Consider the following 24,885-nt stretch of genomic DNA (forward strand, 5'->3'; position numbering starts at 1 on the left):
GCTCGGACAAGGAGTGAAAATTACACTCCTTGCCATTGCTCTAGAAAACCGGCCATGGGGAGAGAATTGTCTTCCCATGCGCCTAGGGCTAGGGCGTAGGCCCTAGCTCACTCCCACATGCTCTGACACTTGGGCCTTGGTTTTATCCATAAGCCCAATGCTCCTTTAACTTGACTTTAGGATTTAGAATTAGTTCTATTAAGCCCAAAGTTTATTTACAAGCCTACAAGAAATAAAATCATGAGCCCAATGCTCTTTTTAATTCTTTAGCCTCTAAGAATTAAATTATGAGCCCAATGCTCGATCTATTTAAATCCCTAAGTCTAATTTCTCTAATTAAACCAATAAGATTAATAAATCTTCTAAACCATGTTTTATTTAACATAAAACATTCCAAGTAAATAAATATATGAGTGAGGTCTAATATAAATACTAGTCAATTTACATTAGGTCAAAGATGGACCTAAAGGAAAAATATCATTAGCTTAATAGGCTTGTGACCATGTCTACCTAGACCATGTCACACAACTCTATTTAATCATAATTAATTTCACTAAATAATGTTGACTGCACTCTAATGAGTATTTTTTGATTTAATCAATTAATCCTCATGATGTACTTATTTATTGCATGTTACCCCTTCATGTGATCATTCCGTAGTCGAACTAGAATCTATGTACTGTCACTTCGTTCACTACCTCTTTTCCTTGCGAAAATGCATCTCAACTTGTACATGTATAAGTTTTTAGTGTACCTAATGGAAACTACTTAGGCCTGAGCTTTAGGATAATCTTTCCCATTAAATCTAAAACAAGGGGAATATTTCCTATCTCTCTGTACTTTGACAAAGGCTTTGGATTCATTCTTAAAGTTAGTGTTCCCTCAATGCTACATGCGATTACCCAACGTATCGAGGTTATTTTGACTGATTATAGGTCTCAGTCTTTGATACATCAAAGTAACCTATGCTTCACATTTGACTTCACGTACTCTCTAGGATTTAGAGTAAATGTTATAAGCCGTCGTGCACGTACATCATTTTTTATGACATCATTTATAAACAAATGATGACTCACGTGGTCTTGTTCCGTGTATGGCACAACCCTACCAGTACCCAACATATCAACCCGAAGCCTACCTACTTATCCTCACCAAAACAAGTCATTGAGGTTTGATATGTTATAGTCTAGATGGAGTTTTCAATTCCATTTACAGCTACAAACAACAAGTTTTATAAGCTTTAAGGACATTTGAGTATGATCTTCTGTAATACCCACACCATCACTCAAATTCAATGCATCTTAGGAATCTTACTTGCATATTATTGGACAACACACAATCACACATATATGTCATGCAAGAATATAACTGTACATATCCATTATTCTATAATAATAATCAATACATTATCTAATCAAGTGAAGTTTTGGACACCATTTCTAACAGGTAGACCATACAGTTTAAACTATGACAAGATTCTCATATTACAACATATACTATATTTATATTGCATCCATGATAAATTGTCACCTCATAATACTGCATGTAGTTTATAAGCAAATGAGTTCATCATCTAATGACGTGTATGTCATGTGCATTTTTACTTACTAAGTCATCATACTTACTCTTGTATTCTTTTCCCTCCATATACATTGCGCTGTTATAGATAGTCTAGTAGGAGATGGACCGAGGAAACCATTTGGTGGTTGTGAGGGATTTGATCATGGTCATTTTTGAGGACTTTGACCCTGTTTGGCTCAAGTCCATGTGCGACGTTGGTGGAGCTACTCGCCAGATCGAAATTATCTTTATGTTCTATTTGGTTAAATGTAGGCTTTGATTTTGTTCAAGAACAATTGGATTTGGTTTGTATTATATGTTGTTGACTGGTCCTTGACCTCAGTACTTGGAAGTCTATCTATGATGTTTTAAGTTTCCCACTCGTTATTATGATTGTGGATTTAAATTATTGTTATCTTTGTTCCTTAGTCTAAGTCTTTCTCTCTTCAGAGAGGATGAGATCTCTGAGTCTTGTTCCTCGTGAATAAGGTTGGAAGGTGAATCATAAAGTCAATTACCAATTAATTAATTTCGCTGGGGCGTTACAGTGACCCAAGGGAATGTCGGACTACTAAAGTAAGCCCCTGTAAAGGCCTACAGAGGATACTCCAACAAAGCAATATCAAACCCACAGGAAAGATGCCCGAGATCACACGAACCAGCCTTAGCTGACCGAGGCCTGTAAAAATGAAGAGCAAGCATCATATTACTCCCAGTTGGGTAATCCCGTAGAATAAGCAGAGTATCATTCTCGCCCAACTAACTCTTTAGGTAAATATCTGTTACGAAGGATCTCCTAAGAATTATGGTAGCAAAATCAAGCAATCCCAGAAATGAAGGCGGGAGGAGAATCCTCCCGGCACAACGAGACGCTCCCCTTAACCCTAGCCCTAGCTATAAAAACCGAGGGGCTAGGTTTTACAAAACACGATGATATCTCTCTACTTAGGGCTGTAAGCGAACAAAGCTACCCGTGAGCTTGCCTGGGATCGGCTCGATAAAGCTCGGTTCGTGCGCGACTTGATTATTAAATCAGTCGTTCGTGGACATGAAACCAGACTCGATTATTAAACAATACAAACCCATATAAAACTCGACTCACTCGTTTAAAGTTCGTGAACATACTTGTATAAGGGCTCGACTCGCTTAATAGCGCGGCTCGTATATATTTATTATATATACATATTAATTAATAAATATATGTATATATATTAATTGAATAAAAATAACTTATATAGTATATTACTTATTATTTATTAAGTAACAAATTAACAATAGTCAATGTATATTAATTATTAAGTATTTCTAAAAAAAAAATTAAATTAAATAACAATAATTAATTGGTATACAATATATAAATATATCTAATGATTATAAGTATCTATATAATATATAATTGAATGAACAAAGTTAATCATACGATTATATCTTAAATGACCTAACAATTAGTGCTAGTTCAAACTTGAATCAACAATTTGAATTATTAATCATATGATTTTAATGAAAATCATGATATTTAATCATATTATTCATGTAATCATATTGATTCATATAATTCATGTCATATACAATGACAATGTGATTAGAATAATCCTTGATGAAATTATTAGAATTAGAAATTTAAAATTGACAAGAACAAATTAACAATGCATGTAATGTCCTATAGTCACAAATTAAGTATTGACATTGTCATTTGAAATTGATAGCATGAGATGTTATTGTTGATAAGTTAATGATAACTAAAGAAGAAAAAAAAAGAGAGGATATTGTTAATATGAATCATATGATCAATCATCACATAAGGTTTATGAATAGAAAATATTTTTTTATGAATACAAAATAAAACAAAATATTTCACTAAATACTTGGCGTGAATCTTTAATATTGTTAATGTGAATGTGTGATATCTATAATAGTTCAATACAAATCCAACACATATAATTTTGGAGAATAGTAATTTGTGAAAGCATAATATCCTACAATAAATTTTTAAAGTTAATGAAATCCATATAATGAAAATTAGTGAAATTTCATCACTTAATGCTAAAAATATCATTTCATTAAGCACAATAAAAATTTTAAAATCATCACAAAGCCATTAATTTGTGAACTTAATGAAATCTCAATCTCATATAGGGTGACTTTGGTTGAGAGAGAGAGACAAACGTGCTTTGATTTAGGGTGAATGCGTGAGACCATGAGTTGATAAAGAGAGAGATTAGAAGGTCAAGGTATTAAGAAACTTAATTCATTAATAAAAATAGAAGAAGGAAATTATTAAAAACCGGTTCAGTCTTTGCAGTATGCAGACTTGGCACGGTTCAATTATTAAAAATTACGAGTAAAAAAGCCAGTTTATTATTTAAAAGTATGAGTTCACGTCACATTTCACAATTCTATAAAGGGTTTCGGCTACAATGTATGATATTATATCATAAACTTATGCAATTAATAATTTAGTTAATTTATAGTAACATTGATATATGATGATATGTAACATATGTTAGTTAAGTGTTATTATTATTTTCGTTTAAGTGCATTTAATAATTTTTAGGCTAATTATATATAAAATAACACCTATGGTAATGTACTTATGTCACGTATTTATGGTTAAGTATAAATTATATAATTAAGTGTAATTACTATGAAAATAAATATTTAGATTATTAGCACAAATTTGAAATTGGGTAATCGGCTAATTGGTGCTATTGCTAATTATGGTGTATAATGTATAATGTATTAATGTGTGTAATTAGTAATTACTAATTTACCATTAATGAATTTAATATATAAATTTAAAATGGTGTAACCGTGTAAATGTGTAATTATTATTAATGGTAAATTGGTAATTGACTAATTGGCTAATTAGAAATTGGAATGGATGAATGGTGATAGTTTTGGTTTTTTATTATCAAATTTAAAGCAAAAGTCAAACATGATTACAGCTGTGATCCATTTTTTTCATATAAATTTTTTAATGTGTGGCTAAACGCACGCTTATGCATCTGATTCAACGAGTAGGATTTTATCATCAGATATACACTTTAATAAACGGTGAAGATTGCTGCATCTATTTTGGAGAGGAAAATCTCACAATTATGCGTGTGTAGGGGATTAAAAAACTTAAGGGTTTGTTTTTCAAAGTGGGCCCATGCCTAACACGTAGCAAACGGATCGAGGCAAGAAATGCTTTCTTCAAGATTAATATCCACTGTCCGATCTTGAATTATAATTTTTATACCAATCGCAGCCGTTGATTTGAGAACATGGGATACAGTTGTCAAGCACTTTGAGGAGAGGAAATAATGTAGTGTTTTAATTATTCATGAGATTGATATCTTGTAAATAATCCAACGGCTTAAATGTAATTTTGGAATATATGATTATATTGAAGGGCAAAGACACACTACAACGATTTCAGTTGAATGCACACTTAGGGAAACAACTCTAAAACGCTTTGATTCTCGTTTACAGCCCTAAATGCGAATACCCAATCTCGATAATTTTGGCCAAATTTTTGTGCGATTCAAACCGTTGATTTCATGCTACTAACAGATCAAACGATTCACACCATTGATCTTTGGTTTGTTTCGAAATCCTTTAGGTATAGAGCGAATTTTGGGGTTCTTCTGAATCGTCAAGTTGAAGGAAGAATTTATTGTTGAGTCAGATTGGGTATGGAAATTAATGCTTGCATTCAATGCAATCGTTTCTCCTTAACTACTCGTTATCAAATCTAACCTTTGATTTTTATTCTTTCTTGCTCTTGATCGTAGTCTCGCAATCGCAGACGATTCGGTTTGTTTGTGTGTCTAAAGGATTTTGAAACCCTTTTTTCATCGAATTCCAACCAGAGGTCCAATCTTTCCAGAACTAGAAGAGAGTCAATCTCTCTCTTGCAAGTTCAAGTCCCATCTCGCCACCATATCCCCAAATTTGAGTCTCTCTCTATCTCTTGCGATCCTCACCAGTCACCTCACCTCCCCATACACACATCGATGGCAGTGTACAATTGGTTGATTTGGTTAATTTGGACTTGGACCTGATTGTTTTTTGTTTCCCAAATACCATATCGATATGCTCTGCCTCTCGTTCTCAAGTTTCTTCAACATAAAATCGATTGGAAGAGGAAGAACAGTTTGAGTGGTTTGGACAGTCTGGCTAAAGAAGACTACAAGCTAGGTATTTTGCTTTCAATTAGTAGAATAGTAGTTAATTTCTTCTCTATTTGTAAGCCCTGATGTTAACCTTAGCCCTTACTTATGCTGTTATGAATAATTTTTTACCTTTCAGGGGACAACCGTTCAATCTCTATATCTTTGATTTTGTTTTTTGACTCTTCGAGTCTCAACCCAGCATCGACATCCAACTGGACCAACAACATACTACTGAGTCTGAGGTTATTTTATTTCATTAAAAAATTTGTTCATAAGTTTATGTTTGGACCGTCTCATATATATATACCATAACAATTCGTTATGGTATGTAAATTTTAAAAGCTTTTTGTGGTATGTCCAATACGTCGTCATTCATGCTATGGAGGATGTGATGATTTTAGAGGGGCTTGGTGGTTGGTGCCTTGCACTTGTGTAGAAATGGTACTAGGCATTAGGCAATGCCATATTCTATAAAAACGTAGCTTTGCTTCCTTATTTTTTTTTATTTCAATCTTAAATTTGCGTAGAATCTACTAAAATTTACCTGCATTTGCTTTAATCATTTATTTATTTTTCTCTTTCTTGAATAATTTTTTTCTCTCTTGAATATAGAATGATTAATGATGGAGAATTGGAACAGAACATATATACCCTATTTGGTTAATGATTACAAAACCCTATTTGATTTATGCTTTCTAGTTCATATTGTGTTTCATTTTTTTTTTTTTTGCTGAATGATTTATAATTTTTTGCTCTGATTAATGATTGTGACCTGTGGAAATGGAACCCTATCTTGTTTATGCTTTCAAATTGGTTTAGTAACTTCTGTGGTTTATAGTTTATGCTCTTGGTCATTTGCTTAATCATTACTCATTTGCTTGCAAATTTTGTAACTTTTGATTAATCATTGCTTATTCATTTGCTTGCAAATTACAATAATTTAGTGGCTTTTTTGCTATTTAGTTGTTGCTCTGATTAGTGATTATAAAACCCAAGATACCTTCCCTTACTTTATGGTTTTCTAAGTGTAATGTAAATTTCTGAATATGATTTATGAATTATGATTATGCTATGTATTTTTAATTATGATGATTATACTCTTGCTCAATATACAGTAGTCAGTATTATGCTATGCTAATATGCTATGTATAAATTATATTTTCTGCCTTATGGTTTATGCTCTTTAATTTGTATGCCATTGTCACTATAAATTAATGATCATGCATCATGCTCTTTTAGTATAAGATGTATTAGTTTTTGCATACTAAGGCTATTGTAATATTTTAAAAGGCATGGAGGGTGATTCGAACCAACTTCATCCGATGGTGGATGTTGAGGAGTATGAAAATGAGGATTCTATTGGTATCAGCAATGTTGGTACTGATAGTTCCCCAGAAAATGAAGTGGCCCAAGATATTGTTTCTAATGAGGTTCCAAACCAAGAAGATCTAGAAAAGATTGCTTATCAGAGGAAGCAAAGGAAGAAGACCTCTCATGTTTGGGAGCATTATATTGAGGTGAAAATAAAAGGTAAGGCAAAGTATCAATGCAAATGGTGTATGAGGGCATTTAGTGTGTCGAGTTCAAGCTGTGCAAGTACTTTAGGTAGGCACTTAAAAAAATGTAACACTTTCCTTGGTGCTAAAGATAAGAAGAAGCAAAAGGTTTTGTCTATTGATGGTACTATGGATGGTGATGGTGTGGGCAGCATAAGAAACTTTACCTATGATGAAAGAAAATCAAGAGAACTTTGTCCTCATATGATTCTCTATCATGAATACCCATTTAATATTGTAGAGCATGCATTATTTAATAAGTTTGCAAAGTCTTTAGAGCCACAATGGGCAAAACTAAGTCGGGATGCAGCAAAGAATGATTGTTTTGCCACTTTTGAGGTTGAGAAGAGGAAATTGAGCAATTTGTTGAGAAGTGTTCATAAAGTTAACATTACAACTGACATGTGGACTTCGCGCCAAAGATTGTCTTATATGGTTGTCACATGTCATTTCATTGATCCTGATTGGTGTCTAAATAGGCGTGTGCTTAACTTTTGTAATGTGCCACCACCACACACCGGTTTTCTCATTGCTGATGCACTACAAAATTTTTTTCAAGAATGGGGGATTGAGAACAAAATTTCTGCCATCATAGTTGATAATGCAAAGGCAAATGATACATCCCTTAGAATATTGAAAGATGTTTTTAACAGAAGAAAAGCTTTGCTTATTGGTGGAAAATTGTTTCATGTTCGTTGTTGTGCCCACATGACCAATTTGCTAGTTCAAGATGGTCTTGATGAGATTTCTCTAATTGTTGACTGTGTTAGAGATAGAATTAAATACTTGGTGGCATCGGAGAGTAGGTTGATTAAGTTTAGTGAAATTGCAAAGCAATTGCAATTGGCCTCTAAGAAATTAATTTTGGATGTCCCAACTAGGTGGAATAGTACATATAAGATGCTCTCAACAGCAATTGAGTTCAAAGGGGTCTTTCCAATGTATTCATACATGGATAATGGTTTTCTTTGGTCGCCATCTGATAAGGATTGGGAGAAAGTTGAAAAAGCGTGTCAATTATTGGCGGTCTTCAATGATGTAACCAATATTGTCTCGGGTAGTGATTACCCTACTTCTAATTTATTCTTACCAGAGGTGTGGAGGATGAAATATGTATTGGCTACGAACTGTAGACATGAAAATGAGTACATTAAAACAATGCCTCGTAAAATGAATGTCAAGTTTCTGAAATATTGGGGAGAGTGCAACTTATTGATGTCAATTGCTGCTGTGTTGGACCCAAGGAATAAAATGACATTGATACGATTTTGTTTCCCTTTAATATATCAAGAGGGAGATGCGAAGAAGAAGATTGATCTTATCCTTGATGTTTTAAAAGAGTTATATAATGAGTATCTTAAAGAATATAATGCAACTGTTATTTAACATAATGTGCAAAGTAATACACGTGAATGCTCTTCAAGCAGCTCAATCAATGCACCTGGGAAGAACATTCAAACTGGTAGGGAAATATTTGACTCATTCATTAGAACTATTGACACATTGTAGCAGCCAGCCAAATCAAATTTGCAAGCATATTTGGAGGAAAATGTATTGATTGTTAACAAGGGTGTGGAATTTAATGCCTTGGATTGGTGGAAGGAAAATACCCTTAAGTATCACATTTTGTCTATAATGGCTAAGGATATATTGTCAACACCAATTACTACTGTGACTTCTAAGTCCATGTTCAGTGCTGGTGGAAGGGTTATTGATCCTCAAAGAGCTTCGTTGTTTGCAGAAACTGTTGAAATGTTACTATGTGGGGGTGATTGGGTTAGAGCACTATATGGGATGAAAAGGAAGTGCAAAGTAAGTGTTTTTTTTAGCAACTAGCTGCAATTGAGTAATTTTTATGACCATTTGCATTTACAAAGTTCTAAATGTTGTTTTTTTATTATCCTTAGGAGGAACCTGAATTGGAGATCAACCTACCAACGATACCGTAGCCAGTGAACTATCATTTTAATTTTGATTTAACTTGTAGAACTTCTGTAATTTAATAGTATATTTTGTTTGGGGACTTTTGTTAGAGAATATCATTTTCTTGAAATCTTGAAGACGTGAAGACGAAAGGTCCAAAGGTTTTTTTGTTGTCTAAGGTAATGTATGACTTCCTAATTAATGATTATTGCTTTCTTTTGCATTTACAAAGTACTAACTATTTTTAATTCTATATTTGTCTAAAATTAGGGGAAATATGAAGTGAAGATTGCTGGTTTGAAGTAATAGGACTGCTGTGTTGATTGCTGAACTGCATATTTTAATATGACCGTTGTCTCTTGAACAACTTGAACTGCATATTTTGTGGATTTCATTTGTTATTGCACTTTTGATGGTTATTGTTATGTAATATTAATCATGTGTTATTCAGTTTAAATGTCTATTCAGGTTTTTTAGAAAATTTGTAGTATTAGTTTTATTCAGGTTGCTACCTTGCTCAATTCCTGCCTTGCTATATAGTTGCTGCCTTGAGGTTAATTCATTTTTTTAATGATATGGCAAATTAAATTTTGTAATTAAATCATACCTTCCTTGACATTTTAATCAAATGAAGTTTCTTCACATTGACTAATTAATGCAAGGGAGTAAAAATATATTAAACATTTTTTTTAGTGTGTATTCAGGTTATTGAGAAAATGCTGAAGTTGCTGAAGTTCCTGCCTTGCTAGTTGTTGCCTTGCATGGTTAGTGTTTCTTGTCTTTCATTTATAGGAATATGTATTTCTTGATGTCTCCTGTGTTATTTCTGATAATGATCTTATTCTATGGTAAATGACTTGCTAGTAATTACTCTAAATTTTTTATTTTCTTTTCTTAGGTATGATGCTGCTACCTTTTTCCCTTGTGAAGGATTTATCTCCGCAACCTATATCCTGGTTGACCTTATAAGGCTTGGATTGAACTATTAAATTGGCTCACAAAATATACCCAAAATGATATGATGGTTGGGTCAAGTCATATACTTGAGAGTTACCATTGCTGAATTTCATTTACTTTACCATGAACAATTCTATTGGTTAAATTGGAAATGTTAGAATCATCTCTGTTGGACTCTAACTAATTATCCCAACACTTTGATTATAAGAATATCTTGAAATTGGTTGTTAGATTTATAAGCTTACTAATTTGCAGTACTGACTAAATTGATATTTATAATAACTCATGACAAAGAGAAAAAATACTGATTTATACCCACAATTAGTTTTCACATTGTATACATGAGTTGGTCTAGTATTTACTCTTTAGTTAGGCTCTTGATTTCTGATTCCATTTTGGTCATTTCTCTGAATCTTTGCAGGAACATTTGGAAAAGGGTGATAAAAGTACGTTTACTGCTTGACCAATTGTGTGATAATATCCTCTGTTTATATGTTTATTTTCTCTTGATTCTTGATATTTCTTAAGGCTGAAGTATTACTTATGAGGTTTCTTTTTTCTTCTAGTTATTATGCCTCCCTTAGCTCTTGATCGCCTTGGTAAGTCAGTAATTTATCTATTTTTAACCTATTCTTCTTTCTGTTTCCTAATACTGATGCATTTCAGCTTTGCTTTTACCGATGTCGGTTTTTATCCCTGAAAACATCAGCTAACACATTTTGTATTTTTTATGGTCCAACATCTTTAGACATGGAGTACCCTATGTTATTTGAACTTAGAAATACTTCTACTAGACGAGTTAGTCATTGTGGAGTCCTAGAATTTGTTGCTGATCAGGGATTGATATATTTACCATGTTGGGTATACTTTTTCTCTTTGATCTTCTAAAATGCTGTGGTTCTTGTTCAGTACTAAAATATTCACATTTTCAACCCTTAACTTGCATGTTTTAATTCTTTGGTTTTAGTTAATTAGGTCATTTTAATTCCTTTTGTGTTTTCCATACTTTGTAGGCTTTTGGAAGAAAATGAAGTAAATCTGGAAGATTTGGGCTCAAAGAGAGAAAATGGGAAAAATAGGAGCCCCTGACACTGCGATCGATCACAGGTTCCTTGTGTTCGAACGCACTACCAGAAGACAAAGCATAAAGCAGGCCACGAGCGCTCGAGCGCACAACAGAAGAGGCTCGATCGCACTCGTGCGCAGGAGACACATCAAAGCTGCGGCCAGATTGTCATTCTTTCCATATCAGGGTTTTCCAACTCCCAATTGTAATAGGTTTTGAAACCCTACAAAATTCCTAGGTCCACTAGTTGGTCAAGGACTTCTAAAGCCTATAAATAGACCCTTAAGTCTCTAGAGTAGGAGACTTTTAAAAGGAGAAGAATTGGAGCTCTTTTAGTTCAAGTTTCGGGTTTATTCTTTTCCTTTCTTTTCTTTTCTTTTCTTTTATTTGATGAAGATGTTTAACATCAACTTTATGTGTAGCTAATTTATTTAGTAGAGCTAGATTGAAGCCCTAGTTATGTTTAGTTAATATTTCAATATTGGTGCCTTTGTAATGATCTTGTTGTGCTATTTAACTTGATTAATACTTGCTTGCATGAATTCCTCATATGTGTGTGCCTGATCAACATATGCATGTGGTATGAACTAGTTAGTTAAATCAATTTGGATGGCCGAGTCCTGGGTTTAATAGAAGTAACAAAAGAATCCACACTGCGGTTCTTGGGATAATCAACATGGGGAACCGGGAGTATACACCCATGCCCTAGGCCTCATGTGTTTGTCGATTTTCATAGAGTATATGCTTTCCTAAGGAACAACTTAGTATACACCATGCTAAATCCCTTAGAAAAGAAAAGAGTTAGAGTATACGCCATGCCTAACTCGTTGCTTAGGGAAATCTATAGCTTAAGAAGTATATGCCATGTCCTTAGGTTAACAAACATTAGATATGCATAACATGATCAAAGCATTGGTATATTGTTATATTAGCTGAATATAATTAGTGGTGGATATCAAAGCCCTACCTTTTATTATCATCATTTAGCAATCAATCTTTGTTTTACTTAAGGAATTTATTTTTAAGCAAAATTCAGCAATCCTCGTGGGGATTATCTTGTACTTGCACCATACACTACTATGTTGACCTTATGCACTTGCAGGTAAAACGTACAATTATTTACCTATTAATTTAGGAAGATATTTGGACAACAAGTTTTTGGTGCCGTTGCCGGGGATTGGGGCGAATTTTGTTTAGAATTATTTTCCATTAGTTGTTTTATTTTAATTTTCAATTTTAAATTTAGTTGTTATCAAAAATCAAAAAGATTTTTCGTTTTTCCTAGCTTTTCTGTTTTCTGTTTCAAGTTGTAGATTAGCATTCTGTGCTTGCGATCAATCGTCAGCCGAGTGCGATCGTGCGCATTGTGATCGAACGCACCAACCTGCAATCGAGCGCAGTTCTAGGGAGCTTCCGGACCAGCACCACTGAAGCGACCTAATTGAAGAAGCAATTCAGTTGATGCAAGGTCGTCAATCTCAAGACTCAACCGTTATTCCACTCGATCCTGAAATTGAGCGGACAATTCGACAACTACCTAGAAACAAAGAAGAAGAGGAAGAAATTGAGCTGGAAGATTTGCAAGAGAATCCAATTGGGCCAAGACCATTAGAGGCAAATCCACCATGGGTGCGGAGACCGATGAAGCAGGCATTCGTTCCAGCAAACCTCCATCAACCTTCATGCATAGCATATCAACCGGAGGTGGAAGACAGCTATTATATTTCTCCTCAAATCCTTAATGCATTGACTCATTTTAGAGGCACAGCTACTGAGGATCCCAATTTGCACCTTAAAGAATTCTTTGATTTATGCAAGTTGCACCATGTCCAAGGCCTAAATCCAGAGAGACTTAGGTTAGTCCTTTTCCCTTTCTCTTTAAAAGATAATGCTAAACTGTGGTACAATTCCTTGCCGCAAATTCTATCCATACCTAGGAAGAATTAACCACCAAGTTTCTAAAGAAATTTTTCCCAGCTCAAAAGACAAGACAACTTAAAAGGGAACTTCAAATGTTCCAACAACGAGATGGAGATCTGTTCTTCGAGGCATGGGATCACTTCAATTCATTGCTTCTAAAGTGCCCACATCACAACATCCCTCAAGAAGATCAGGTACAAATTTTTTATGAAGGTTTAGATGATTTTAACAAGGGTAGTGTTGATACAACTTGTGGAGGTATGCTAATGGAAAAGAGCAGTGAGGAGGCCATTGGGATCTTTGAGATGTTGAGTGAACACACCCAACAATTCCCATCTAGAAGGAGGCAAGGTGTAAGGAGTAAGGGCACAAATGAAGAAAATAGCGGAGTGCAAGATCAGATGGCTGCCATGCAAAAGACATTAACTATGCTTGTAAACTCCATGACTACTCAGAACATCTCTCCTAGTCAGCCAGCCACCAAATTCCAGGTATGTGCCATACGTTCTCAAAAAGGTCATTCTACTGAAACATGCCCTTTTTATTCTTCTGCAGATCAGGAGCAAGCGCACTATGTGGGGCAAAACAATTCTTACTCCAACACTTACAAGCCAGGGTGGCTTTGCCACCCTGATTTCTCATGGAGTAATAATCAGAACCATCAAAGGCAGCAGAGGAATTCCCAAGAAGCGAGCCAACCAATTCAAGAGTCAAATTTGAACAAACTGGAGAGTATGATACACACCCTGGTGACTTCACAACAGCAATTTGTGAATGCACAACAACAAACCAATGCCAAGCATGAGCAGTCCATTTAGAGGATCGAGCAAGCTGTCCAAAGATTGAAAGTACAAATGGGACAAATGGCAAAGGAGCTGAGTGAAAGAAAGCAGGACGAAATCCCAACCCCAACAATACCCAGTCCAAGGGGTCACCAGCAATTGAAATCAGTCACAATTCTCAGAAATGGCAAGGTCATTGGAACTAAAGAGTCATCTCAAGCATCTCCAGATGAAGCATCAACTTCCAAGGTAAACAAAATGGAGAAGGTGAATGCACCACCCTTCCCTCAAAGGTTAGTCAAACCAAAGAAAGAAAAGCAACTCATGGATATCTTTGAGACCTTGAGGAAAGTAGAAATCAACATTCCTTTTTTAGATGCAATTAAACATTCCTTCATATGCTAAATTTTTAAAAGATTGTTGCACTAACAAAAGGAAGTTTCAAGAGTATGAGACAGTGGCCTTAACAGAAGAGGTAAGTGCAGTCTTGTCAAGAAAAATACCACCAAAGCTAACCGATCCGGGTAGTTTTACCATTCCTTGCAGGATAGGAGACCATTCTTTTGAAAAGGCACTACTGGCTCTAGGAGTAGAGGTATTCTTGAAGATGTTTTGGTAAAGGTAGGTACATTTATTTTACCTGCTGATTTCATTGTGTTGGATGTGGAAGAATCCCCTATGCCATCACCTTTACCTATTATCTTAGGAAGACCCTTTATGAGAACTGTTGATACTACAATAGGTGTGAAAAAAGGGTATTGTAAGCATGAAGGTAAATGGTGAGACAACAGAGTTTAAAATATTCGATGCATTGAAATTACCTCAAGAAGATTTAGAATGTTTTGATGTTTGTATGATCCAAGGTGTTAGTGAGACAGTTTTGCAGGACCAACATAAAGATCCATTGGAGGCCACCCTCATCCATAGTTTCACAAGGCAGGACATTGAGCCAGAACCTGAAGATGTTACTGAAGACATCATTGAAACCGTGCACCTCCATGAGGCCTCTCCAAAATATTTGAGTAAGTACACTCCTCCCTTCGAGATTCTTGAGCCAACTAATATTTCTCTTGTTCCTTCTATTGTCCAGGCACCAAAATTGGAATTGAAGCAATTGCCAGACCACCTGACATATGTCTACTTAGGAGACAACAAGACATTACCAATCATAATTGCTGCAAACATAAGTTGTGGAGAAGAAGAAAAGCTGTTGAGAGTTCTTAGAGAACATAAAACTGCTTTGGGGTGGACCATTACTGACATCAAGGGAATAAGTCCTGCCAAATGCATGCATCAAATCTTCCTTGAAGAGGAAGCAAAGCCAACCAGGGATGCACAGAGAAGACTCAACCCGCACATGAAAGAGGTAGTCAAGGCAGAGGTGTTGAAATTATTAGATGTAGGCATTATCTACCCCATCTCAGACAGTAAATGGGTGAGTCCAGTCCAAGTAGTTCCAAAGAAGAGTGGGATCACAGTGGTGAAGAATGAAGATGATGAGCTGATACCTACAAGAGTAACCACTGGTTGGAGGGTATGCATTTATTATAGAAAGCTGAACAAGGTGACAAGAAAAGACCATTTCCCCTTACCCTTCATTGATCAAATGCTAGAAAGGTTAGCTGGCCATAGCTACTACTACTTCTTGGACGGGTACAGTGGCTATAATCAGGTTGCAATAGCACCAGAGGAGCAGGAGAAGACCACCTTCACATGTCCTTTTGGCACATTCGCTTACAGAAAAATGCCATTTGGATTATGCAATGGCCCAGCCACATTCCAAAGATGCATGATGAGCATTTTTCAGATATGGTGGAGAAATCCATTGAGGTATTTATGGATGACTTTAGTGTCTGTGGGTCTAGTTTTGATGAATGCCTCAACCATCTGAAGAGTGTTCTCAAGAGGTGTGAAGAATGTAACCTAGTGCTCAATTGGAAAAAATGTCACTTCATGGTTCAACAAGGCATTGTATTGGGTCACTCTATTTCGAGCAAGGGCATTGAGGTAGATAAGGCTAAGATTGACATCATCTCCAAACTTCCTCCGCCTCTGACAGTGAAGGGGGTGAGGAGTTTTCTTGGACATGCCGGGTTCTATAGAAGGTTCATCAAGGATTTCTCCAAGATCTCTAGACCCCTCTGTGCATTGCTAGGGAAGGAGGCCAAGTTTGAATGGACTAAAGAATGCATGACTGCCTTCAACACACTGAAAAAGCTGCTCACATCTGCACCAATAATGAGGGCACCTGATTGGAGTCTACCATTTGAGTTCATGTGCGATGCCAGTGACTTTTCCTTGGGAGCTATCTTGGGTCAAAGAATCAATAAGGTACCTCATGCCATATATTATGCTTCTAGGACATTGAATGATGCTCAGCTAAATTATTCTACCACTGAGAAAGAATTATTGGCTATCATATTTGCTTTGGAGAAGTTTAGATCATACCTAATTGGCTTTAAGGTCATTGTATTCACTGATCGCATGCTTTGAGATATTTGTTTGCTAAGAAGGATGCAAAGCCAAGATTGATCAGATGGGTATTATTACTGCAAGAGTTTGACCTTAAGATCAGAGATAAGAAGAGCAGTGAGAATGTGGTTGTAGATCACCTATCCAGACTACTTAATGAGGAAGAAGGAGATGAGCTCCCATTGAATGAAAAGTTTCCAGATGAGTAGTTATTTATAGTTGAGGTCCAACTTCCATGGTATACAGATGTTGTGAATTATATAACTGCCAAGGTTTTTCCCCCAGGAATGTCTAGTCAAGAAAGGAAGAGGTTGATGTCTATATCTAGACAATACCATTGGGATGACCTATATCTGTTCAAATTCTGCCCTGATCAAATCATTAGAAGGTGTGTCTTAGAAGAAAAGCATTGGAGCATTCTGCAGCATTGTCATCAGTTTGCTTGCAGAGGACACTTTGGGGCCAAGAGAACAGCACTTAAGGTATTACAATCTGGTTTCTATTGGCCTAATGTATTTAAGGATGCCTTTTTGTTTTGCTGCTCCTGTGATAGATGCCAGAGGACAGGTAACATCTCATCCAGAAATCAGATGCCATTGCAAAATATTCAGGAGGTGGAGCTCTTCGATGTATGGGGTATTGATTTCATGGGTCCATTTCCTAATTCATATGGTTATTTGTATATCCTTGTGGGTGTGGATTATGTGTTTAAATGGGTCGAGGTTGTCCCCTTAAAGGCTAATGATCACAAAGTGGTGGTGAAGTTTTTGCAGGACAACATCTTCACTAGATTTGGGACACCACGAGCAATAATTAGTGACGGAGGCAGCCACTTCAACAATTATGCATTTGCTTCTTTGATAAAGAAGTATGGCATTACTCATAAGGTTGGAACTCCATACCATCCCCAAACCAGTGGCCAAGTGGAGATCAGCAACAGAGAAATCAAAGGTATCCTTGAAAGGACAGTGAACCCCAATAGGAAGGATTGGTTACTACGCTTGAATGATGCACTATGGGCCTATAGGACTGCTTGTAAGACACCTATCGGTATGTCTCCATATCGGTTAGTCTTTGGGAAAGCATGTCATCTACCAGTGGAGTTGGAACACAGAGCATATTGGGCCATCAAGCAGTTTAACTTTGATATGAAACGAGCTAGCAACATGAGGAAGCTACAATTCAATGAACTAGAGGAATTGCGGTGGGATGCATATGAGAACGCCAAGCTCTACAAGGAAAGGACCAAAGCATATCATGACAAACAACTACTCAAGAAGGAGTTTCATGTAGGACAAAAGGTGTTGATCCATAATTCAAGATTGAAACTTTTCCCTGGTAAGCTCAAGTCAAGATGGTTTGGACCCTGTATTATTACTCAAATTTTCCCTCATGGAGCATTGGAGGTTCACAATCCAGAAAGCAATCGCATATTCAAGGTTAATGGACACAGAGTAAAGCCATATCTCGAAGTGAAATTGGTACCAAGAAATGAAGATCTGACACTCCAATCTGCCCCCTATGCACCACCACCATCTGGAGCGTCTACTTTTGGACATCAATGAGCAGGGACCACAGTCTGGCTAAAGACGTTAAACTTAGCGCTCATGGGAGGCACCCCATAGTTTATCCTTTTATTTTGTTTTGTTTAAATGTGTTTTCAGTTAATCTTTTTATTTATCTTTAGTTTTGTTCATTTTTACTTGTTTGTGTGTTTTCTTATTAGGCAAGGACAAGTGTGCTTCACTTCAAGTTTGGGAGTGTGCTATGAGCCATGCTTCCCAAGATCATGTCGACCATCTCCTAGGTACATTCTTTCCTTTACTTAGACATATTGGGGACAATGTGTCATTTAAGTTTGGGGGTATGGGCAAACATGATTGTTTAGACACTTTGTCCAAAGTTCATAATTAGTTGTTGTTTGGTGTGTTTGTTTGTTTATTCAAAAAAAAAAAAAAAAAAATTATGCATGTTCATGTTTGCCCCAAAATTTTAAGTTGATCTAAAATAATTTTGGTCTGATTTCATCAGTGAGCTTAAAATTTTGAACACATGATCTGATGAGTGAATCTGTTGGTTTGATTACTTGTTGAGGACAGTTGAAAAATCACATGTTTAATCTGATCACACAAGCACATTAGCACATAATCTGTGAGGTATGACATGAGGTCTGATATGCGTGTTTTTGCATCATGGATGAAATTGGATGACTTATTAGATGACACCATGGCATATATAGTGATGAAAAAAAAGAAAAAAAAAAAGAAAAAAGAAAGATGTGAAATAAAAGATTATTGATGGCTTTTCACTGAGTAACTGGACCTCTTGCCTCAAATCATTGAGTGTTCACGTCAAAAGGTGAAAAATGTTGATTTGATCAATGTCATGGTTAGTTGGTTTTGTAGCCTTATTGACTCGAGTTAGTAGGTCCTTAGGGGTGTCTCTACACCTAATGCCCTAAAACCATCTAGTTTGGGAGTCATTGACTTAACACTCATTACAAGGGTCAATTAGAAAGCTTAAGGGAACCGAACATTGCACAACCTGACCAAAAAAAAAAAAAAAGAGAAAGAAAAAAATATGCCATGGTTGTCATTCTAATAGGGATTTGAATGAATTTTGAGATATGGAGACATTGCATATTAGAAAGATTTGGAAGCCTCATAATTTTGTGCAAATTCACTTTACACTGTTTTCAAACTTGTGATGTTTTAGCATGTCCTTTGTAAGTAATTGCACTTTGAGAATCCAATTCATTGTGAAGATAGAGTTCATCTTTTTAATCTTTCTAATGAATGAAAATCATGATCTTGAAGTGATGCTTTAATTTTTGGGATAACATGAACTGTGCATGATGTTTGTGGGTAACATTTCTGGAAAACTCTCACGAGACTTCACTCGTCCTCTAGGGAATTCCTAGAGGTTTAAAAGGCTTGTTGCATATGCTAAATGCAATCGTACATCCCACGAAAGATGGATTTATCTTTTTGTTTTTAGTTTTCCATTTAATTTTTAGCTTTGTATTGCTAAGGAACTAGCAATATGTAAGTTTGGGGATGTGTTAAGTACTCAAATATTTACATTTTCAGCCCTTAACTTGCATGTTTTAATCCTTTGGTTTTAGTTAATTAGGTCATTTTAATTCCTTTTTGTGTTTTCCATACTTTTGTAGGCTTTTGGAAGAAAATGAAGTAAATATGGAAGATTTGGGCTCAAAGAGAGAAAATGGGAAAAATGGGAGCCCCTGACACTGCGATCGATCACAAGTTCCTTGTGATCGAGCGCAGTACCAGAAGACAAAGCATGAAGCAGGCCATGAGCGCACAACAGAAGAGGCTTGATCGCAGACCTGTGATCGAGCGCACACAGGTTGCGATCGATCCCACCCGTGCGCAGGAGACACATCAAAGCTGCAGCCAGATTGTCATTCTTTCCATATTAGGGTTTTCCAACTCCCAATTGTAATAGGTTTTGAAACCCTACGAAATTCCTAGGTTTACTAGTTTGTCAAGGACTTCTAAAGCCTATAAATAGACCCTTAAGTCTCTAGCGTAGGAGACTTTTAGAAGGAGAAGAATTGGAGCTCTTCTAGTTCAAGTTTCTGGTTTATTATTTTTCTTTCTTTTCTTTTCTTTTCTTTTCTTTTATTTGATGAAGATGTTTAACATCAACTTTATGTATAGCTAATTTATTTAGTAGGTCTAGATTGAAGCCCTAGTTATGTTTAGTTAATATTTCAATATTGGCGCCTTTGTAATGATCTTGTTGTGCTATTTAACTTGATTAATACCTGCTTGCATGAATTCCTCATATGTGTGTGCCTGATCAACAAATGCATGTGGTATGAACTAGTTAGTTAAATCCATTTGGATGGCCGAGTCCTGGGTTTAATAAAAGTAACAAAAGAATCCACACCGCGGTTCTTGGGTTAATCAACATGGGGAACTGGGAGTATACGCCCATTCCCTAGGCCTCATGTGTTTGTCGATTTCCATAGAGTATATGCTTTCCTAAGGAACAACTTAGTATACACCATGCTAAATCCCTTAGAAAAGAAAAGAGTTAGAGTATACGCCATGGCTAACTCGTTGCTTAGGGAAATCTATAGCTTAAGGAGTATATGTCAGGCCCTTAGGTTGACAAACATTAGATATGAATAACATGATCAAAGCATTGGCATATTGTTATACACTACAAAAAAAATAAGATTTACTAACGCTTGGAATAGAGGCGCTTTAATAAAACATCCCCTTATAGGGACGTTTTATTGTGTAAACGACACAAAATAAAATTAGCAATATTTGCGCAAAAAAACGTCCCCTTAATTTGGGACATTCCAATAGAGTATGCCCCAATTTAATTAATTAAGTGGGCCTGGCTGGCAAGTGCCCTTAATTCGAGATGCCTGTTATCCAAGCGCCCTTAGTTAGGGGCGCCTGCCAGCCAGGCACCCTTAATTAGGGGTGCTTGCCAACTAGGCGCCCCTAATTAAGTGCGCTTGGCTGGCAAGCACCGCTAATTAAGGGCGCCTGGCTAGCAAACACCCTTAATTCGAAACGCCTGCTATCCAGGCGCCCCTAATAAAGGGTGTTTATCATCCAAGCGCGCCCTTAATTAAGGGCGCTTGGATGGCAAGCGCTCTTAATTAGGGGCGCCAGCTAGCTAGGCACCCTTAAATAAGGGCGCCTGGATAGCAGACGCACCGAAATTATTTTTAGTTATACAGGAGAACTAGCTTCTCAAACATTAAGTTATATAAAAATAACTTAAACACAACAAAAGATAAAAGATAAAGGAAGAACAACATAAAATTTGAAATTCTAATGTTGGCTTCTCTTTTATCCTTTAATGTTGGCTTATATAACTTAAACACAATAAAAATTATTTTATGTTGTTCTTCCTTTATCTTTTTTCATTTTATAGGAGAATTAGCTACTCAAACACAATTCATTACCGTTGACTTAAGAACATATATATGATTGCATAATATACATTTGCATCTATTTATATATAGGTGAGAATGGATTAACAAATGAAGATGAGCATGCAGTTGATAAATAAGGCGACCATCGTGGATCATCACAAAGTATGTGTAGATCTTCATATCTTAGTCACTTGTAATATAATCTAGTTATATATAGGTTTGCACTTTCAAAATAGTTAGATATAGGTTTGTAATTTAATTTTTTTTTTTTTTTTGTTTTAACATTTGCAGGTAATCGTTAAGTGACGTATGTATACTTGACCTGTTAGGTTGGGTACGTATTTGATGTCAAATGCTAAGCGAACCCGTTGATATATTTTATTTCATATGAAATATACAATTTTTTCAAACTCTTTTAAGAGGTGGTACACTTTTTATTTATAATATCATTTTTGATATTTTATTTTATATTTATGGTATAATTTTTGTTAACTCTTTAAGATGTGGTATACTTTGTGTTTATGATATCATCATTTTGGATTTAGATGTCTTATGAGATATGAGATTGTATATATGGATTAGATATGCATTGTGAGATATGTATAAGATTGTATGCGATTGATGAATGAAGAAAATATTTATGGAGAAAATACGCAATACAATATTGTATTGCGTATTGTATATTAGGAGAAAATAAAAAATATATATGGATTGCATGGGGAAAACATTTTCTCCTTATATTAATTATTGAAGGCGCTTCGCAGTGTGGAAGCGCTCCCATATAGAAATAGGGGCGCTTTACACGCAAGCGCCCTCATTCTAAAAAGGGGCGCTTGCCTAGGAAGCACCCATTTTTTAAAAAGGGGCGATTTTCACCACTAAGTGCCCCCTTTTTAAAAAGGGGGCGCTTTGTTCCGAACTTCCCCTTTTCGAGGCGATTTTTTAGTAAAAAAATGTCTCAAACTTAAATTCTAGTCGCCACAAAAACCGACGTGTCCCAAGTGTCCCTAATCAAGCATTGTGAAATCTATAGAAACGTTTTTTTGACAAAAAATGCCCCAAATAACCATGTCACTAAACCTTTTTTTTTTGTGGTGATATTAGCTGAATATAATTAGTGGTGGATATCAAAGCCCTACCTTTTATTATCATCACTTAACAATCAATCTTTGTTTTACTTAAGGAATTTATTTTTAAGCAAAATTCAGCAATCCTCCTAGGAATAATCCTGTACTTGCACCATATACTACTATGTTGACCTTATGCACTTGCAAGTAAAACGTACAATTATTTACCTATTAATTTAGGTAGATATTTGGACAACAGTTCTCCTGATGTTTTTGGTAAGTGCTAAAATATTCATATTTTCAGCCCTTAACTTGCATATTTTAATCCTTTCGTTTTAGTTAATTATTCTATTTCAATTCCTTTTTGTGTTTTTCATACTTTTACAGGCTTTTGGAAGACAATGAAGTAAAACTAGGTGATTTGAGCTCAAAAGAGAAGATGGAGACAATTGGAGCTCCCTGGTACTACGATCAATTGCAGGGTACCTGCGATCAAGCGCAATACCCGAGAGGACACAACATCAAGCAGGCCAGGAGCGATTGAGCGCATGCTAGAAGAATGATCAATCGCTGATTTGCGATCAAGCGCGCACGAGCTGCGATCGAGCTCACCCGTGCGCAGGAGACACACCAAGTGGCGGCCAGAATGTCCCTCTTTCTATATTAGGGTTTTCCAACTCTAAATTGTAATAGGTCTCAAAACCCTACGAAATCCCTAGATTTACTACTTTGTCTAGGACTTCTAAGGCCTATAAATAGACCCTTAAGCCTCTAGAATAGATATACTTGGGAAGGAGAAGAATAGGAGCTCTTCAAGTTCAAGTCTCGGGTTTATTCTTTCCCTTTCTTTTATTTTATTTTATGAAGATGTTTAACATCAACTCTATGTGTAGCAAATTTAATTAGTAGGGCTAGATTGAAGCCCTAGTTATGTTTTGTTAATATTTAAATTTTGGCGCCTTTGTGATGATCTTGTTGTGCTATTTAACTTGATTAATACTTGCTTGCATGAATTCCTCATATGTGTGTGCCTGATCAACATATGCATGTGGTATGAACTAGTTAGTTAAATCCATTTGGATGGCTGAGTCCTGGGTTTAATAAAAGTAACAAAAGAATCCACACCACGGTTCTTGGGTTAATCAACATAGGGAACCGGGAGTATACGCCCATGCCCTAGGCCTCATGTATTTGTCGATTTCCATAGAGTATATGCTTTCCTAAGGAACAACTTAGTATACACCATGCTAAATCCCTTAGAAAAGAAAAGAGTTAGAGTATACGCCATGGCTAACTCGTTGCTTAGGGAAATCTATAGCTTAAGGAGTATATGTCACGCCCTTAGGTTGACAAACATTAGATATGCATAACATGATCAAAGCATGGCATATTGTTATACACTACAAAAAAAAAAGATTTACTAACGCTTGGAATAGAGGCGATTTAATAAAACATCGCCTTATAGGGACGTTTTATTGTGTAAACGACACAAAATAAAATTAGCAACACTTGTGCAAAAAAACGTCCCCTTAATTCGGGACATTCCAATAGAGCATGCCCCAATTTAATTAATTAAGTGGGCCTGGCTGGCAAGCGCCCTTAATTCGGGACGCCTGCTATCCAAGCGCCCTTAGTTAGGGGCGCCTGCCAGCCAGGCACCCTTAATTAGGGGTGCTTGCCAGCTAGGCGCCCCTAATTATGTGCGCTTGGCTGGCAAGCACCGCTAATTAAGGGCGCCTGGCTGGCAAACACCCATAATTCGAAACGCCTGCTATCCAAGCGCCCCTAATAAAGGGCTCTTATCATCCAGGCGCGCCCTTAATTAAGGGCACTTGGATGGCAAGTGCTCTTAATTAGGGGCGCCTACCAGCTAGGCACCCTTAAATAAGGGCGCCTGGATAGCAGGCGCACCGAAATTATTTTTAGTTATGTAGGAGAACTAGCTGCTCAAACATTAAGTTATATAAAAATAACTTAAACACAACAAAAGATAAAAGATAAAGGAAGAACAACATAAAATTTGAAATTCTAATGTTGGCTTCTCTTTTAACCTTTAATGTTGGCTTATATAACTTAAACACAATAAAAATTATTTTATGTTGTTCTTCCTTTATCTTTTTTCATTTTATAGGGGAATGAGCTACTCAAACACAATTCATTACCGTTGACTTAAGAACATATATATGATTGCATAATATACATTTGCATCTATTTATATATAGGTGAGAATGGATTAACAAATGAAGATGAGCATGCAGTTGATAAATAAGGCGACCATCGTGGATCATCACAAAGTATGTGTAGATCTTCATATCTTAGTCACTTGTAATATAATCTAGTTATATATAGGTTTGCACTTTCAAAATAGTTAGATATAGGTTTGTAATTTAATTTTTTTTTTTTGTTTTAACATTTGCAGGTAATCGTTAAGTGACGTATGTATACTTGACCTGTTAGGTTGGGTACGTATTTGATGCCAAATGCTAAGCGAACCCGTTGAT

General features: G+C 36.0%; 1 protein-coding gene and 1 pseudogene across 1 annotated transcript; both read left to right on the forward strand.

Annotated features, from left to right (window-relative positions):
* The first annotated feature begins 7,009 nt into the window (after window positions 1–7,009).
* On the forward strand, window positions 7,010–8,659 carry LOC132174242 (zinc finger BED domain-containing protein RICESLEEPER 2-like). The gene has a single exon (XM_059585933.1). It carries the CDS (start codon window positions 7,010–7,012, stop codon window positions 8,657–8,659), a length of 1,650 nt encoding a protein of 549 aa, XP_059441916.1.
* A 993-nt stretch (window positions 8,660–9,652) lies between these two features.
* The window catches only part of LOC132174243 (uncharacterized), a 53,868-nt pseudogene continuing 38,635 nt past the window's right edge, over window positions 9,653–24,885 (forward strand).

Source organism: Corylus avellana, chromosome ca3 (genome assembly GCF_901000735.1).
Source record: "Corylus avellana chromosome ca3, CavTom2PMs-1.0".
Lineage (NCBI taxonomy): Eukaryota > Viridiplantae > Streptophyta > Magnoliopsida > Fagales > Betulaceae > Corylus > Corylus avellana.

What these genes read in the sequence shown, in the direction of transcription:
- LOC132174242 (XM_059585933.1), top strand. Translation starts at nt 7,010, where the DNA reads ATGGAGGGTGATTCGAACCAACTTCATCCGATGGTGGATGTTGAGGAG.